General features: G+C 42.9%; 1 protein-coding gene across 6 annotated transcripts; it reads right to left on the bottom strand.

Annotated features, from left to right (window-relative positions):
- Positions 1 to 487: 487 nt before the first annotated feature.
- Positions 488 to 18040, bottom strand: KIF23 (kinesin family member 23). Of its 6 annotated transcripts, none has more exons than XM_054837467.1 (24): positions 17922 to 18040; positions 17726 to 17795; positions 17472 to 17600; positions 15966 to 16071; positions 15156 to 15292; positions 14377 to 14486; positions 13616 to 13786; positions 12633 to 12674; positions 12075 to 12187; positions 11809 to 11930; positions 11106 to 11208; positions 10695 to 10774; positions 10485 to 10604; positions 9767 to 9926; positions 9144 to 9311; positions 8758 to 8915; positions 8206 to 8379; positions 7325 to 7504; positions 6646 to 6951; positions 4514 to 4744; positions 3390 to 3472; positions 3025 to 3106; positions 2833 to 2903; positions 494 to 1290 (listed from the first exon to the last, which is right to left on the bottom strand). In XM_054837467.1, the coding sequence occupies exons 1-24, from the start codon at positions 17930 to 17932 to the stop codon at positions 1275 to 1277; spliced, it is 2943 nt and encodes a 980-aa protein (XP_054693442.1). In that variant the 5' UTR covers positions 17933 to 18040; the 3' UTR covers positions 494 to 1274. The 6 variants fall into 6 exon arrangements, with proteins under 6 accessions (XP_054693445.1, XP_054693442.1, XP_054693443.1 ...); XM_054837468.1 differs by having other exon boundaries at positions 17726 to 17792; XM_054837470.1 differs by lacking the exon at positions 6646 to 6951 and having other exon boundaries at positions 488 to 1290.
- Between the last annotated feature and the right edge of the window lie 1018 nt (positions 18041 to 19058).

Genomic DNA, 19058 nt, shown 5'->3' with positions numbered 1-19058 from the left:
CTGCTCTACAGCTCGCTGCTCCAGCTGTGGGCCTACGAGACCCGCGGAATAGTGGTGGTTCTTTACAATATAAGCCTTTCTGTGGACCATCTGAAAATAATTTGTTTACAGCAGCTATGAACAGGCATTCATACTGGTCACTTTTTTCCTTAAAAAAAAAAAACAAACTAGGGGATTTTTTTTTTTTTAAGTACTTGGTAAGAAAAGCTTTTTTTCCTATGCTGGAAAAAGCTCAAAGCTTCAACATCTTTTAACAAGACAGTCACTCACTCAAAACGGAACCAACTGCCCTCAAAAGCAATTTGCAGACATGAAGGTTAGCTTGTCCAAAACATATCTTGAGATCCAAGCAGATCCCTTGGTTTAAGCTTCAGAAGAAGCCCAAAAGGTGCATTCATTCACAGCTCTTTGCACAAGCTGCGATGCTTACACCTCAGTTTCTGCAGCTTAGCATACCCCTAAGTGACAAGAACATGGTTTGTAAGAGCCATTGAATAAAAGTATTTATTTTAACATGTTTGCAGAGCCACACACACAAAGTTCTCACCATATCTGTGAGCAAATTACCCTTTTACCCCTTATCTACAGATGTAAAACATTTAATTATTTACTTGCACTACGAAATAAAGTAGGTCTGATGTCAAGTCACCGTTACTCATCATACCAGAATTCTTGCTTCGTTACTATGAAGGTCTGAAGATTGAAATGTTTTCACAAGCTGATTTGCATATTAAATAATCAAAGGTAATTCTTTCAAGAAGAAATCCACATTACCAAGCTGTTGCTAGTTATAATAAAATATGAAACGGCATAGAAACACTCTTAAAGTGCGTTACTGCATCTAAATAAATAGCAGCATTTATGCCTCTTCAAAACAGAGGACCTGATGAGGAAGGGATAGTGACAAGAATGGAAGGATTTTGCACTATAAAATGAAAAAAGCTGAAAAAAATACACAAGGCAAAAGCCTTGTGTCATTAGTCTATAAAGATACAGCTTAATAACAAGAGCTTCATACATATGAGACAGGAGTTCCCCAAGTGCAGAGGACACAATGGCAGAACCCCCGACGCCAACAGACGACATACGCACCCACACGTATGCTTCTTTGGATGGCACAAAGTATCTCCCATTTAACCAGTGCCTAGCACAGGCCGTTGTAATAATATAAGCCTGTAGTGATAACAAAGCAGTTTATCAAGTTTATCACTGGCAGCAGATATTACATCAGTCTGATAAAATCAAGAGGATTTCAACGCAGTAGTACATCAAGTTCATGGCTTTCTTCGCCTAAAAAAGACAAAAAGCCACAAACAACTTTCAGATTTGACGCAGCAGCAGCTTTCCTTAGCAGTAGTCAATAGCCTGTTCACCTATTCTGCTGTATGCAGAAGTTTCACATCTCATTATGCTAAGAAGTGCTACAATTAGCACAAGAAAACTCAAGAGCTTATTTATCAAGAAACAGTTGTCTTGTGCTTTCTTTTCTAAATAGCTGTGAGCTTAAACCAAAGTTTTATTTCAGTTATTAAGTAAGTTTAAATAAATACAAGCTCCATAAATACATGGGCAAACTAAAGGATTTACTACGATATTACAAGGCTGTAGCAAGGCTGCAAGTAACAGCAGGCGCCTTGAGCAGGTTCCAGTTTCTAATAAGAGATGTAATAAAGCGCATGATGAAAGGCACACATTTGTTACCTTATCTGAGAGGGGGTTTGGATTACTGATTTCAGATGCTCTCCAAAATACCCTTCCACCATCGCTCTAAAGCGGCAATCAGTTTAGTTGATTTTGGCTTCACAGAAGCCTCTTTACCTCTCCAGCCCTCTCTCCTGCCTGTAAACGTGACTGGCAGAACTGCACGTTTTCTTCCCCTGAGCTGGAAAGGTGACTTCCACAGCGCTGCCAGCAAATATCCAAACCTGGATATTGAGTTCTGTTCTGTAACGCCTAGCTTAACAAAACTATCTTATCTGAAGCATTTGTCAGCGCAGTGTTCTGTTAGATGCGGGGCTCAGGCATTGGGCACTAGCCTTACAAACTGCAGGATCATTTAGATTTTTTGCTAGAAATTGGGACTTCTGATTTGGTAGTTTGCATTTGTGTGCGACTGCCACTGATCCCACCACATTAAAGAAGGATAAGACAGCCCTGAAGAATTCAGACTGTTATCTATGCATTTGAAAAAGAGGAACGTTTCTTCTAGCATGGCTAGAGCCCATGCTTCCTTAGCAGGCACCTCGACAGTTACCCAGCAAGTAGCAGCAGGAATATTAGCTATGTTCAAGTTTACCAGGAGGTATATCCTACAGTCACCTCAGCTCCCTCCTCCCTATACCATACTGAAATTGTAACCTTGTTTAGCTTAAATTTATCTAAAGATACAAAAGTGAGTATTCTTTACTACATCAGCACCTGACAAAGGCTAGGGGGGCAGAAGAAGGAATACAGCTTAGTACTTTGTCCCTGCCATCCCTAATCCTATGCCTCTCTGGGACTGCTAAGCACCCTACAGTTCCCAGCTTTTTACAGTCAAAATAGCACAAGATCAAACCTGACGTTCTGCTCACTGCACAGAATGCCAGAGTTTTACCCAGAAGACAAGTCAATAATTCTGCTTAGTGTCTTCTACAGATCTAGCCTGTCACCAGTTTCCAACACCGAATAAGCCTGCTTATCTTACAGTATTAAGGAGGTGTGCACCCCAAACCTGAAGCAGGAAGGGCAGCAAGGTCAAGGGGGGAAAAAAGTTAAAAAAGTTTATCTCACTTTAGATGTTATCGGGACAGAGAATGCAACATCCCCACTACAAAGGAGAGATGAACTTACTTGGGCTGAGCATGATGCTGATACCCAGGTCCAAGAGCTGATCCTGCCCTCATCTCCACTGCCACAGAACACTGAGAAGACATGGAAAAATCAGTCTCTATTGCTAACCCCTGCCCCAGCTATCAGCATTACCCCAAATCCTCATCCAGATCAAGCATTAGATGCCCCCCCCCCACTTTGTTTATAGCTTACTCTGGTTTCTACATCAGTCCATTCAGATTCTGCAGCATCCTCGGCTGGGTCAGGATTGGAAGGTGATGATCTTCGCTTTCGACTGGAAGAGAAGTATATGGAAAACCACGTTACAAGTGTCATGTATTTTGGCAGATTCTCATACACAAGAGAATACATTTTATACTTACTAAACAAATACTTTGCTCTCAGCAGCAGACCAGCCTTAAAAGCAGCTACAGCATCTATAAGCCTCTCCAAATTACTTTTATGTGACTTCAGGTTAAGATGCAAAAAGGTTTTGTTCAATCATTTGGACCAGAATCAGGCACTATTAGAGTTACATATTGCCAACAGTGTCAGAACCCCAAATTAAGACAACTCACCCAGTTGGAGATTCTTGCTTCAGAGTCTCTATCTCCGTGAATTGCACAGCCTGTCCACCACCTCTGGTTTTGAAAACATCCCCCTGGAAACCAAAAGCAGTGAACAAGGTACAGTCGCGACGTCAGTATGATGGCTACAGTGCCAGTTTTCACATGAAAACTTCAGCGCTTACAAACATCATTTCCTTGCACAAATACACTCTCCTCCATTACAGATCTTCTCTTATTACACACAGGACAATAAAGAGCGAACACCATCTACCCTGATGGCCACACAAGATATCCACAGAGCAGTCACTACGATGGCAGATATTTCTGTATGATAACGATGATTAAGTAATACTACAGAAATCATGCCATAGGCTTAATCTCAATAGCTCCATTCCTCAGCATGAACACATATGTCTGTCAGCTATGCAAGGCTTTGCTTTTGGAAACATCGCTGGAACCTACAAGGTTACCTTACAGGAGCGAGGGCCTTTTTAGAACTCAAAAAAAAAAAAAAAAAAAAGACAATATTAGAAGGCCCATGACTGTAGGAAAAATGAACCAAAAGCTTCTTGCTACAAATTACAAAAATAGCTCTCAGTTTGCCTTTGGTAAGTACAGTCAGTGTTTTGGGACAGAAACATTACGAGCATTGAAAGCCTAGGCTGTCTCACCAACCTGTTTGTCAGTCGACTACTAGAAATTATGTCCCAGAGCATTAGAGCATCCATCGCTGCAGCAAGCTCACTCATACCGCTAGTGGAAATTGAATAACATCACTCCGACAAGACTGACTCCGCAAGATTAGCTGCAGCCACAAGTCTAAAACTTTCACTACAAATGGATTATTGCATTTTAGTAGAGGAAAAAAATGTAATTGCTTTCAACAAAAACGATGACTGAGACAACCAAGCTTGTAGTGGTTTATACGAAGTATTGACAAAGTTCAAGAAAAGCATTTTCAGACTCTGGAAGCTGCCTTGAATCCAACTGCACAAAACCTTCAAATCAAATCTCTCAGCAGATGGAGTCAAACGTACCCTTTCGCAAGCCAGTAGGCCTGCAGCACAAATACATTGCCAGAAATCGGTTTTGACAGGGTTAGCACGAGTTTACGACGAAGGCATTTGCTTTACCTTAATTAGCTTGGTTTCAATCTCCCCATCAGAGGCTAGCTCCTGGTGCGTCAGCATATACTTGTCACACTTAGCTAGTGCCTTTTCACTGGCAGCCGCTACTGTGATGGCATGAGGGACATGCGGCTGCATGACTGTTTCAGTGGGCAGATTAGAAGGTGGCTTATGATCTACCCATCTCTCCCCAGCTGAGCGCGACCGTCTGTGTCTGAGGCGAACTGGAGGTGCATTCTGATCAGAGTGGAAGAGAATCAGAAGAGATCAGCACACAGTAAATCTCTCAGGATAGCGTTAGTAGAAGTGAACTTTGCAGGTCTGGTTAAGATGTGTTTGTACAGAGACCAAAGCTTTGTTCCTAAAGTCTTTCAGAGTGCATCCTGAAAGGCATCGTTACCAAGAGCCTGCATAAAATTATCAATGGATTATTTCTGTGCCAATTCCTATTTCTTGTAAATTTTAGCTAAGCGTTATCCAATCTATTGCATTCCATGCCTAGTAAAGTTTCCTCAAGGAGGACATCGTTATGTTTGATAATGCTCCTCCCAAGTTTCCAAATCAAAATGGATTGCTATGAACATATTAACCAACCAGGAAAGAGAAAATTGATGTTTCCATGGATGCATTCATGGATCAAAATGTATTTTTGAGGTAGCAAAGCAAGCAGACTGAGTATGGATTTCCAACATCTCTAAAGGATGCAAGACCTCCTAACTCCTCCGAGTGAATAGAGCAGAGGAAGCATCCCCTGTCCTAGCGCTATTGCTTTGGAACGCAGCTGTTGGAAATCCATGAGAAATGGTTGGAGTTCATCTATTTTTATTTTACGAACATGAACACAGTTGTCAGTTGCTCAGGGAAATCAGAAAAAACATCTGGAAACTTGTTTAAAAACTTGGGTGCCTTCAAGATCTTTGAATGGGCTTTTGAAAGAGTATTTGCAGACTCTCTCTGTTCCATTTACACACTAATTTTAGAGACCTCTGAATCATGGTGAGGTTACACAACCCAAACCTAAGAATGCGAATTCCATCTGCTGTGTTCTCAGATGATGAGCATCAATTCGGATTTGACCAATCGACATGAGATTGGCTGTACCCTTTACAGATAAGCCTCTTACAAGTTTAAAGCAGCTCTTAAAAGTTAAACATATATAGGGACATGCAGCTTTCAGCAAAAATCTTCCATTAAATAAAAAAAAGAAGAAAGAATTTCAATACCCACCTCCCCCCCTTTTAGCGGGCAAGTACTTATTTCTGTTGATGGTTTTTTTGAAACAATTGTGCCACAGTACCTTGGAAGTTACATTCCAAGGAGAAGGCACGCTACTACTGGTCACGTTTTACTCTGCTGACAGAAGTTTATGTATTAGTTAATTGGAATAGCATTTGCTTAAAAGCACGTCCTTGACTTCATGGAGCTGGCTAACACCAGGAATTTTGAAAACACTACTGAATATGAATCATACCACGATAAACTTTCCTCCTCTCAAGAAGCTCTCTCAAGAGGCTGGGGTTGTACAATTCTCTTCGATTTACCTGAGCCACTGCAATAACATGAGACACACACCACCGATACAAATATTTGCACGCAGCGGTTTAATTAAAAAAAAAGTCTCCCACCTGTAAGCAAAGCCCCCAGTTTTAATGCAGATGTGAAAGTTAGGGAAGACTATTCTAAGAGAGTTAAAGTTAGTCACAAAAGTGAGATGTTTGTCCAAGCGCTATTTCCAGTAAACATTTGCAGATACGGCTCATAAGACCACCTTTTAAGCTGGCCAAACGACTATGGCAAATTGCAGGCTGCAAGATAGATTTGAGGAGACAGACACAAGTTAGCACACAAGGACATTTATAGCTAAAGAAAAAGTCTAGCTAGTTCAGAGTACCTTACAAGTGCTATCTGCGCGCCAGCGAGAAATACACACGCTGCTTTTAAGGAGTTTCTAAATGTCAAGTTAAGAAGTCAAAGAGAAGGAGTAGTGAGATTCAGTTTGGAAACAGAACTGTCCTATGAGAAATACATTTAGGGGAAAACTCCAACCTGCATTAGGTGTGCTCAGAGAGCAGCTGTAATGAGCTTTTGAGCCAGACTAAGCAACACTACATTAAGCTTGCGACAGGAGCAGCACTAACCCTGCAGCATTGATCCTCTTCTATTTCTAGCTCATCTCTACGCCTGGGAACCTCAACGACTCCAGTCCAGCACATCCCTCGCCTTCTGTCTGAGGAGTTATAGTCTCTACTTTGTTCTGGTTCTTGTTGTCTACTCCTTGCATTAGAAATGCCACTGGTATGCTTGTGCGAAGGGGTTTTCTGCTCCCATTCCATAACACAGGATGCCACAGAAATGCTGCTACAAGAATTAGAACGTCTGTGCACCTGCGGGTTGCTCACGAGCCGCTGGCTGCTAGGGACCTGAGCGGTAAAGTTACTAGAAGGCTAGAGAGAACGGGAAAGAAGTTAGTGAACGTATAGAACTGTCAACTTTCAGGCAATAAAACAATGAACACTGACAATGTGCAGAGTGCCAATTCAGCTATTCAGGATTATTGTTTTGGAGAGGTATTGTGTTGCAGTGACAGCATTAAGAATCAGGCATTCTTCCAATATGAGTATCATTAGAAGGTAGAAGCACGAGTAAAGAGCACTGATAAATACAACAGGAGATGGAGAACTCAAAGCAAGTTTAAGTTATCCAAAATCTGTGCTTAGGAACTATTTTCTAGCCACTAAAGAGAAGTGGCCTGCACTTTAGTTCATTCTCATAAATACGCTTTTCCCTGTATCAAGAAGTGTTTTAAAGGCAACTTACAGGTACCGGTGAAGGAGACACTGATCTCTGAACAGGCTTCTCTCGATCTCTCTCCCGCGAAGGCCTCTCTGGCTTTTCATTTTTTGGTTCGGTAACAATGGCCTTCAGTTGCTTCAGTTTTTCATCTTTGACCCAAAGTTTGTTCTGCATCTCCAGCTGCTTCGCTGCTACACGACGCTCCTACAAAGACAAGCAAGGAAAAGCATGAAGTACCTTACACAAAAGCACGAGTAATTGTGCTGAGAGTTTGAAGGGAATTACATATTCCACGTGGAATGAAGTTCTGCCCCACTGAGATACAAGCTGTTGGAAATAATGACGTATCAAGCTAAAGAACAACTTTCCAGATTACAAAACAGTTCCACATTTAATGCCATAACCATTTTGCTTCCTAAATTATGACGAACAGGAGCACGTCTAACCATACTTCTATAAGTGATCCTGAAGCAGTAAACAGTCCTGCAGTAGTACAAATTAATCCCTCAGATTTCCTTTCCTTATTGCTTGTCAAGTGCAAATCCAAGCAAGAGTTTACATGAGGATAAAGGGGAAACCCCAACATTCGGCTTCTGCTGACAACCGACAGAACAAGAGAACCACTCCTTAGGGTGCCACAAACCCAAAAGAACAAACTCTAGGTATTGAAATGAAGTGACCGAGTGCTTAAGGGAGCTGCTTTAGCTTGCTGCTAGTCCTTGAGGTCTTTATCATACCATACTACATTTATAGAAGTTAAGTTCAAAGCGTCTGTTCGAGCCCATAATTAAAAACCAAAACACGTCTCCATTCTTAATGCCACTGCCACATAAAAACCCTCACAAAACCAAGCCCCCTCACATTGCTCCACTACACATTTCTAATAGATACGTTAGCATACTTACACACTCCTTCTCCCATTTCATAGTTGTTTCTGCCACCATGCCTTGCAATCGTGCCTCCAACCTACGCTTGTCAGAAGCCTGACGTTGCAATTTCTGGCTCTTGCTTTCTAGTTCTTGCTGAAGATTACGCTTGTCTTCTTCATAGATTGTCGCAGTTTTCTCCAAAATCTCAATCTGGAGGAGGAGAGGAAGGACTTGGCTATGCTTCTTAGAAGTGCAACCATCTAAGTCCAGAACTGCTAGTTATCTTTGATTAACATACAATAGAATATATTACCTGTTGTACAAATACACCCAGATAAATAGTCCACATTCCAAAATGTTTCAGAGATTTTACAACTTTCTTATAAGTTGCCCATCTTAATGTAAAAGAAAAGCCTCACCTCATAAGAAAGCCAAAGAGCTAAAAGCGTTCAGTAAAGTTCCCCACAAAATACTTTTAATCTTGTTTCTAATATCCATCTTTCAAGCAACTTCTGTGTCCCATTTGGCAAGCTTCTTGACATCAGGAAATGTATTTTGTGCTCAGCTTTAGACAATGAAAAAACTGACCTTGTATTCCAAAGTTTTAATTTTCTTTTCCAGGCGTTCTAGCTCCATTTTCTGTCCTGTTATTGTTTTCTCTTTTTCAGACAGTTTTCCTTGAATATAGTTTTCCTTGGATACAACACTGGAGTCAAATTCTTGCAGCATCGTTTTAAATGCAAGCACTGCAAGACAATCAATATATTTTATCTTCTCACCCTCTCTCCATAATATCAAAAGCCGTTCTGTTTTTCTCCTACCAATTTAATGCTACCAGCTCTTTCATTACCTCAAAACAGGTTTAAATGATCAACCTAGACAAGATACGTATTTGATGTTGGTACAGAAGAGATCCCTTGAGTAGTAACATGGGTGCCAAAAATCTAGCTCCGCACTGATGTTCAAATTCTTACCGTTTTTGGCAAACTCCTCTGACAACATTTGTCGTAGTTTATGGCGTTTTTCCAGGACTTCAATAAGCTTTGGAAGTGTTTGATCATCATTAACATCCAATAGCTCACACGAAGGCAATGGAGGAAAGTTCTGCAAAAACATTTCTGAAACAGATTGCTCTTCCCTTTCTGTAAGATTTAAAGACAAAAAAATCTGTCAGCGAGCTACAGAACAGAAATATTCCATTTGACAATGCACAGCCACAGATCATTCATTCCACAGTATCATGCAGCAGACAGAACTTAGAATAATTAATGAGAACTAGAAGTTTTCAGAAGAGATGACAGTGTTGAGATTAAGTGTGACAACCTTGATTCATGGCTTTACAATACCTCCAGGCAACTCTTGATTTCTAAAGTAGGCCTTAAGCGTACAAAAATATCAAAGTATCATCTGCAGCACAATTTCCTTTCAGGAGCTGCAATAATGGCCCCACGAATTCAACTCATCGCCAATAACGAGTAACAGTTAAGTGAAATTCCTTTCGCACTTTCAAGGCTCAAATAATTTGTTTTAAAATAGCCTTCAACTCCTAACAGAAAAAAACCCCTGCACTGTAATCACCTAGCACTCTGGTATTTACCTCCATTTATCGGGCCACCCCGCATCTCCAATTTCCGTGAGAGCTCCTCTCGGAAGGCCTGATTCCTAAAGCGCCGTCCTGGCGTTAAGCCGCAGAGCGGTCTATCCACAGGTCTGGCCACTTCAACTTCCTGGGTCATTTCTGCAAAGCGCATGACTTGCTACAAAAGAACAAAAGCAAGCTTAGCAACAAAACTAACCAGAAGCAGTCCAATGCAAGTTTGACAGTGTTATTTTATGTCAATAAAAGTATTAGAGGAGACATTATCAAGCGATAATCTCAAATAGTTTCCAACTAGATAGCTTGTGATCCTGAAGCAGAGCATCCAGAAGCCTTCCCAGTAACACCACCCAACATTAGCCCCCAGGAACCATGAAACCAACTGTGCAGAGAGATGAAGTTTTTGCAAGTACGGTCACAGTAGGGATGAAGCACCTAGATGTGGCTATCTGGACTTCTGTAAGTAGAGAAGCCTTGCCTATTTTACAGGCAAGTAGCAGTTGTGCCCTCCACATCTTATTTTTCCTCTTAAAAATTACATTTGCCCTGCAATATTGTATTTGATTACCTGAAGTGCCCAAGCCACAAAAATTATCATTCCTCTCATCTACTAAAGAAGTACAAGAATTCAGTAACAAGCTTGGGGGGGGGGGGGGGGGGGGGGGGGGGGGAAGAAAAAATAATGGGGGGAAATGAGGTAAGATCTGCAAGAAGTTACCAAGCTTTCCTCGTAGTCCTCGGCTTTAGGATTAACGCACACTATCATACGCACTTTTCCTTCACCGTCAAAATAGTTCTTGAAAAGATGAGTCAGTTTGGAATCTCTGTATGGAACCATCTTAAAATAAAGTACATGAAAGATCTAGTAAGCTTTCATTACACCAGATCTTCATCAAACCAAATGATAATGAGATAATGGGTTGCATACCTTATTTGTTCCATACATCTGGTTTTCCCGTAGAACTTCAATACATGTTCTTAACGTCATTAGCGACTGATTAATATTACCTTAAAAAAACCCCAAAAGACAAAAACACCTGTAAGCAACTATTTGGATCACATTCCCAAATTATTTAGCAGTTTACTTAAGAACAAATTGCCCGGACTTAAGTTATATTTGTTACAGATAACTGCTCTAATGAACAGAAAGAATCAGAGCTAAGTGCTACTGAAAACTTGTGGTTTACCAAACTGGAGGATTTAAGGTCAGCAAATCAGACAACTGAACATCATAACAGAACACTTCAATTCTTCCTACGATGTCTTTACTAGGAGACAAGGCTACTACGAGCATATACTAGCACATAAAATCACCAGGCTGTCTAAGGGTGGTACATACCTGCTTCTCGCAACCTGTTCCCTTCAGCTTTTGTTCTGTTAGTTCTTTCGCTTCCAGCCAGATCAACCAAGGACAGCTGGCTTAAAGTGATCTGCTCTTTCTCCTATTACAGAAAACAAATTACATTAGGCTAATGATTAGCGCTATATTCCTTCTAATGCGGTGGAACATCCCACCCCCCAAACCTAAACCAGCATGCACACTTTAAAATAACGTGGTGTGCCTTTAAATAAAGTCTGAGGGTGTTTTTATAGCACTTAATGCAAGAAGATGTGCACCACTAGCTTTTCTTGTGAATAAGTTTAGCAGATCCCTTCTGTCTTGGGCCACAAGTTGTGGATAACAAATTGTTATCCACAAGCTGGATGTAACAACTGCACTCATTCAAATCCTCCAAACTTAACAGTTTTTGCGCAAAAGAAGCAGAGGTAAAAACCAAAGGAATAAGCAGCCTCACTCTGTTTTAATGCCCAACTTTCATTACAAAAAGGTGACTAATTCTGTTCAAAGACTCGAAATTTGGTAATTTTGATTTCCTTCAAAAGGAAATTGCTGACTAGCAAGACGTGTACACTCAAGACACGGTAACTGCATCGGCAAGCCATGCTGCAAGGCTCACCACCTCTCCTAACACACCTCCAAGCATACACACACACACACACACCCCCCAAGTTCTCCTTTAACAGCCTGCCGCAGTATTCACCTGCAGCACGTTATCTCCATCTGCATCCAGGGGCGCCTGAGCCAACTTTATAATAAAAACACTGTGAGAGCGACTAGATTCTCGATTCAGCTGAGTGTTTGCAATACGCCTCTTCTTTTGACCTGTTTAGAAGAAAAACAATCCCTCTAAGCCCCTGTTTTATTTAACAGACTTGCTACGTGGCAAAGCCAATTCTATTTTCAGCATGGTAGTGTAAAGGATTACACATACATATTGAATTCAAGAAGTTAAAATATAAGATTTACCTCTCCAAAACACTTCAAAAGCTTCTTCTGTAGATTTCACCTCTACTTCTGTGCATCCTGTGACATACATGTTGTGATTCTGGTCCTCACGAAGTATTTTGGATTGTGGAGGTCTTAAGGACAGGGAGGAAATAGAACAACAAAAAAAGAAACACTAAAATTGAGTGGATGTTTATGCACAACAATACATTGTGTCATGCAAATTTTCTTTTGTTTAAGTACAAAATTCAGACTGAATTTGTCAATTATCCATACAGCAGATGGAAGAGGAAGTACAAGTACATGGACACACATTCAGCCAAGATTAGTTACACTTCAGCTACTGCTTTAATTTAGAGCTACATTTAATTGCAATTCTTACTGGAAATCATGGGTTTGGATGGCAGCTATTGTTTTTCTACATGCATACGCTCATACAGAAGCAAGATGGCTTCAACAGCGTTCTATATTCGCTAGTAAAGCAAGAAGAGATAGGGAGTCAGTCTGATTTTATTTTCTGCTTCTACTGAAAGAAAATTTTGCTTTTCAATACTGGGAATAATACGCTTATGCACATACATAAAGTCACCATTTCGCACAGGAGTGTTGCAATTGTTCCACCTACCAAAAAAACAGGGTTAAAAAATATTAAGTCATTCAGCTTGTGTCAAATCTTTTTATATATAATACACTGTAGCTTCCATAAATGGAAATAACCCAAGATTCTTTGTAGGCTGATTTTTGGACATAAGCACAATACTAAACCAAATAATTTTGTTGTTCTTTAAAAAGCATTCACAGACATTTGAACCCTTTTCAAACCAGTACCCTGGAGCAGCTCTTGATGCTTCAGAGTAATGGCTCGTTTTGCTCTAGTTAGTCTTTGTAAATCAGCCAACTCTTTAATTAACACATGTACCTATGGATATGTGTAGGGTTTTCTTTAATGCATTTAGAATTAAAAAAGAAACCATATTCAAAGTTTAATTTGCAGACTTTTCCTGAAGGTCCTAAGATTTATCAATTTTAGAAATCAGCCAAGCACACACCTTTCCAAAGAACACCCAGAACTTCATTTATGAGACTATTCATTTCTGTTTCTATGGAAATGATTGGCATCCAGTGAAATAATATGTAGACTTGCATTAACTGTAAAGCAACAACAAAATAGCAACTTTCTCCCAATACACTGTTTCCAGGGAAAAAAATAAGTGTAAGCTATGGAATGGCTTACTCGCCCAGTTGCAGCAGTCACCTGCTAGGAACAGCATGAATAGACTTGGAATCTCAGTGGGATACAACACACTGCCTAACTAATTAAATATTTGCTTATTAATCTCCCATTATAATGAGGAAGGGAGCACCAAGTCTTAGCAGCAACAGAACAACCATCAGTACTTGGCACACTTAAGAACTATCATCTGGAGTCCTCGGCCATCGCCTTTTTTACATGATTTTTTAAGGGACTCCCATGAATTGAGCCAGACTTGCTACATCTACAGCTCCAAAGACTCCCACAAAAGCATAACTGAAATAGGAGTAATGATATTTATAAAACTAACTTTGGTTTTATAGCATCAAAGGGAGTTTCCTCCAAGAGGTCATATATGTAGTTGTTGTAGATCTCAATATAGGAGACAAAGACACTGTAGACATTATCTTCATCAACTTCTTCCACTTTGCAGTGATCTTGCATATTGATCATATCAGCAAATTCTGGATCTATTTGTCGCCTGTTGAACACACACAATAAATGATTTAACAGAGCACCCACAGCCAGCTAACGTGTCAGATGGCGACTATACAGTTAAAAAGCAAGTCTACTGACAGACAGCATGATTTGAGTACGAAGTGCTCGCACTATCAATTGATGACAACACATCCAGTCACATTATATTAAAACAAGCACTCTGAAAAGTAGATAAACTTTCATCTGACACCGCTGTACTCAGCTGCAGCAAGAAATGCCTTGCAAAATTCCTGGATAGTCAACAATCCTACCTTCCATTCAGCAATCTCACTATTTTGCTAAATATCCCCAAGTTTAACTTCACAGTAGTCCTACTCGGTGAAGTCACAGCATTTTACTCATGGGTTAACAGGTACAAAAAAAATAGACTTCTGTTGCCTGATTCTCAGTCTTCTAATCTAAATAATTAATTATGCAATTGATCAAACCATACAAAAATATCCTAGCTTTCCATTAATATTGTCCTTCCTTTTTCAAGGGAAGGATAAAGAGACCAAGGCAAGTTAAAACCACAATTTCAGAATAACATTTACATTAACTAAAGTCATCCTGCATGTTACAATAGGTACTTACTTGCCAGATGGAGTTTTTGGAACAGGCATGGCATCTCTTTTCTGGCGCTCTAATAGAGCATCTACTTCACACTGAACATCCACACCATTCTTGTCATCGAGCTTAAAAACCTGAGCAGTGAATATGTTTAGACAATATGATGACAAACACTAGAGAACATAAGGTGAAGGCCAGCAAAACAAATTATTTGATCAAGCTGTCTAGCAACCAGCAAATACCACGCCCCTCACTAACACTCGATCTGCTGGCTAATGCAAAGCAGATCTGACAGAAAACACTATTTCCCAGATAACAGTATTTCACAAAAGCTCCCCAGCTAGCATGCTACCAAGGAAAAGACTTCCAGTATTATTGCAAATATAGTTAGATACCAAAAATCCAGAGACTTCTGACCACAAGAAAAGCCTCACATCATGCCTGATATTCTTTTAGATACGGTTTCCTGCGGCTTTCGCATCTTGTGGTGAGATTTCATTCCGTAACTCAGAAAGCTTCCTCTTTCCTTTTTTATTGTTTTAAAAAAGTTAATTAAAGAATGAGCGATAATTATAAGGATGGCCAGACCATACATCTTCATGAAATGTCCATCCTAGGTACCACACCTGCTTCCTTGGCCCTGCTCTTCAGATCTCATGGGAGAGGGGTTTTCTTGGTTGGTTTTCTTATTAAAGTGCTCCAGTCACGTGACCGGGCAGGAGATAAACACTTAGAACATTTTATTTAGCGTTTTTAGGCTGTTATAAGCAATAGCGTGGAGAATTCAGTGCAAAACTACTCACAAATCGCTTGGCCTGGAACGGTCCTATGCTGTTGAAGATCATATCCAAACAGCGCGGGAGAAGCCCTCCATCACCAGGAGATCCTGTCATGGTGTGCGTTTTCCCACTGCCTGTCACACCGTATGTAAACAGGAGACCTAGGAGCGACAGGAAAATGGTGTAATCATGCTTGCTGTCGCAAAAAAAAGTTGTTAGAATCACACATCCTGTCTTTCTTGGGTCAAATGTATTTGGAAGAAACAATGACTCGAACAGTTAACAGTAAGTTATTGCAGCCCAGCAAAAGCCACCGTCATCGGTAGTGTTTGCATTGCCCACTGACAGCCACTTCAACTCTCTGGGAAGAGCACATTTGGGAGCCACTAAGTTGCAGGTGTAGAAGCCTGATTTGTTACCACTGTTACCAAGGAGTCTGACATAAGCCAGATACTTCAAGGACCAACACCACGATACCAAGCCATGCCCAGGAGCTCAAGCCCTACAAATTGATTTATTTCTGTAGTCATTCTTTAGGTGGAAAAGTCATCCTATTCTGCAGAAAAATGCTTTTCCAGTTAATGGGGTACAAAAAGATTAGACCTTGACACAAGTAACATGCACATCATAACAAAGGTAAACAGGTTTCAAAGTAATGAAAGGCAAGAAGAGCTCCCAAGGATGTTGTATAGAGGAGCTATTCTCATTGCAAACAAGGTACGCACGTTTTTACCTTGACAAGCTAAGAAAACTTGAGACATATGAACTCATAGCAATACAAGAAACTGTATGGTAGACATACAGAAAAGTGGTAGAGAACAAATACTTGCTCACCATTTTTCCCACGAATGAGATCTTCCACTAGAGGTTTAGCCACCACATCAAAAAGCTTCTTCTGAACAACAAGGGTGCCAAACACTTCTTTAAATGAATACTGCGTCTGAAGAAAAGAGAATACACCATCCTAAACCTTACCTTTCCCTGTCCAGAAGTCCATTGCGTCAAAGCGCTTCATTGTTTCATACCTTTCCATCAGGTACCAGAATGATAAAGATTCTACTTTAGGATTATACCAATGTTTGAACATGGGCAGTTGCTCCAATGTAGCTATTCTGAGAACAAGATGTGCATAAGGAGGACAGCAACTGTTTCATTTTCACAGAGCTTAAGTCCAGAAACAACCAGAAGGATCACAAAGCCTGACCTCCCAGCAACTGGAGGGTCTCACAATTTACAGCTTCAAGCTCCAATGGTCATCTACGCAAGAACTGAGCAAAGGAGCACCCACAATGGCCAAAGTTGACTTGTTCTGGCGTTTAATCATTTTGGTTTAAGTTTGTGTCTTTTTCCAGTTTAGCCTCTGTTTCCAGTCATAGCTTTTCAATATACTGTTTTTTTTTAATGAACCTGGTCACTTTTCAATCAAAACATCTGCTTACATAAGCATTTGAATTTTTCATTTTTTTAGCGAGGCTTGTTTACCAAACTTTTAATTAATCTTTGCCTGTTTTCTTTAAGCCTTTGAAGGTTCCTTTATGTACTTCCTGTAAGAATTTCCCATACTGAAAACAGAAACAAAGTATTCTACATCCCAACTAACCTTCTTTCTTAATTTTTTTTTGGTAGAAACACTATGACCTTCTTATTTAGAGTTAGGGCACTGTGTTGAGAACCTGCAGTTGACTGTTTCACTACCAAACCACGATCAGCGCTACAGTACTCTGGCTCCTCATTCTGTACGCATGACCTACACCCTCCTGCTCTAGGTGTATCGATCAAGTAACAACATGAACGGCTTTGTGACCTGCTACCCACCTTTCTACACTTGGTGACATTTCACCACTTTGGAGAGATAACCTACAGCTTCCCCCCCCCCGTACACATTACATAAATAGGGAAATACTGCTTTTTGCCCAACTTAAATTTGAGATAAATCAACTGTTGATTCATGTTTGGTTTAGCTGAGAGTCGGTTTCTTTCAATTAGTCCTACATGAAGTAGTCCTTCAAGCTAAATATTTGCCAGCTTTGCTTTCACTCCTTTTACTCCTCTCCTCCACCCTGCAGAAGTGGTGTTCTCATACATGGAGGACATTTGATGGCTAAGGCAATTCTGCATTTTTTTTGCTCTAGGTAGTTTTCCTGTTTTGAAAAGCTCACCAGCTATCCAGGCACTGCTCAGTTGCAGAGACCCCGCAAGCCAGCGGAAAACACGGACAGCAGGGAAAAGGCCTTTGATCCCTAATTCCAGGCAGCCCCTGCAGCCGTGCTCGGCTCCAAGGCGGAGGGCACGGGCGCGGATTTCCCCACCGCCCCCCGCCGCCTCTCCCCAGGCCGTTACCTCCCGGTATTCCCCGTTGCGGAATATTCTGTATCCGTCGGGCGGGTGGATCTGCACCGTGGTCTCGTTGATCACCTCGATGCAGCACTCCTGGTCCGGGCGGCTGAGCGGCCGCACCCTGCAGTACACCTGGGGGAGGGGGACACCGGGCCCGCCGCCGCTCAGAGCGGCCCCGAAGCGCGGCAGCAGGCCGAGCCCCGGCCGCCCCCCCCTCCCCTCCCCGCCCCGGCCGGGCCCGGCGGCCCCGCACTCACCCCCACGGGGTCCTTCAGGCTGGGGTTGGACGGCTTCTTCAGCGCCGGCCTCCGCGGCGTCTTGGCCCTACTGGGAGAAGCGGGGAGGCGTGAGGGGCGGCCCCGCGGGACCGGGCCGGGCCGGGCGGACCCAGGCCTCACAGCCGGGCAGAGGCGAGGAAGGGGGGGGGGGGGGGGGAAGAACGGGACGACTTACGCCGCCTTCATGTCGCGGGGGGCCGCTGCGGCGGGCGGGGCCGTGTATCGCGATCGAGGCGGGCGGTGCAGCGACAACACCCGAGCTCCGCGCTGCCTCCGGCCGGTGACCCGCGCGCTACGCTGTGATTCAAATCTAACCAATCAGCGCGCGCGGCACCTCGAGCGTCACCGCGCAGCGTGCCGTTACGCAGCGCGACGCCGTCCGCACCTCCTCGGGGTGCGGCCTGTAAGCGTTGCCATGGCGACGCCAACGGCCGCGGCCCGGAGAGCGGGCGCCCCCTGCTGGGCCCGGCGGACCCGGGGATGGGGAGGCGCCGGCGGGGGCCGATCCCGGGTACCGGGCACCGGGCCCGGAGGGAGCGAGCGAGCGGCCGGGACCCCTGAGGCCTCGCTGCGGCCTGTGGCGAGCCCCGGGACCGGGCCGGATGTGGAGCACACGCTGGGGTGGGCCCAGAGCCGGGCCTGGGGCCTGCAGCAGCGCGATGGGCTGAGGCCTCGGGTGCCCCGCAGGCCGGGGGACACCGGGCAGGGAGCCGGACGCCTGGAGCGTCTGTTTAGTGTGAATAAAGATGGGGGCCCGGGAAGAGAGGTGTTCGCTGTGCCAGGGCCGCTGCCTGCCCGGGGTACGGGAGTTATTCCTGGCCTGGAGGGAGAGCGTCGTGGTGGGAAATGGGGAAACGGCGGTGGAGGGAGAAGTAAGTTGGATTTTAACCCTGGCTGGCAGCTCTGAAGGCCTCCAGTGGGTTGAACTCGATCTCGCTTAAACCACAGATGCCGGTCAATTCTCAGTTTTAGTGGAAGTGAACTAAATCGAGTAAGCTTACCACCTGAAGGGGAAAAAAGAAAAAAAAAAAAAGACATCCCAACAAGCTGTCTTTTATTTTTTACCGTGACCGCTACCAGAAGAAACCAGTGTCCTGGGCCAACCTTCACTTCTTAAACAGTCTTTTAAAAGACGTGGAAACAGGCAGATCTCTTAATGTTCTCGTAAGGCAGATGAAGGATACAAACGGTCAGAACTGAACCCGCCTGCCCAGGAGCAGAAGCAGAGCCCCCCGTGCAGTCCCACCGTCACAGCCGACCTTGCCCTGCACCCTAAAACTGGTAAGAGGGAGCTGCCACCCTAAAAACCAGT

Source organism: Grus americana, chromosome 10 (genome assembly GCF_028858705.1).
Source record: "Grus americana isolate bGruAme1 chromosome 10, bGruAme1.mat, whole genome shotgun sequence".
Taxonomy (NCBI): domain Eukaryota; kingdom Metazoa; phylum Chordata; class Aves; order Gruiformes; family Gruidae; genus Grus; species Grus americana.
This window is presented reverse-complemented; position numbering and strand designations above follow the sequence as displayed.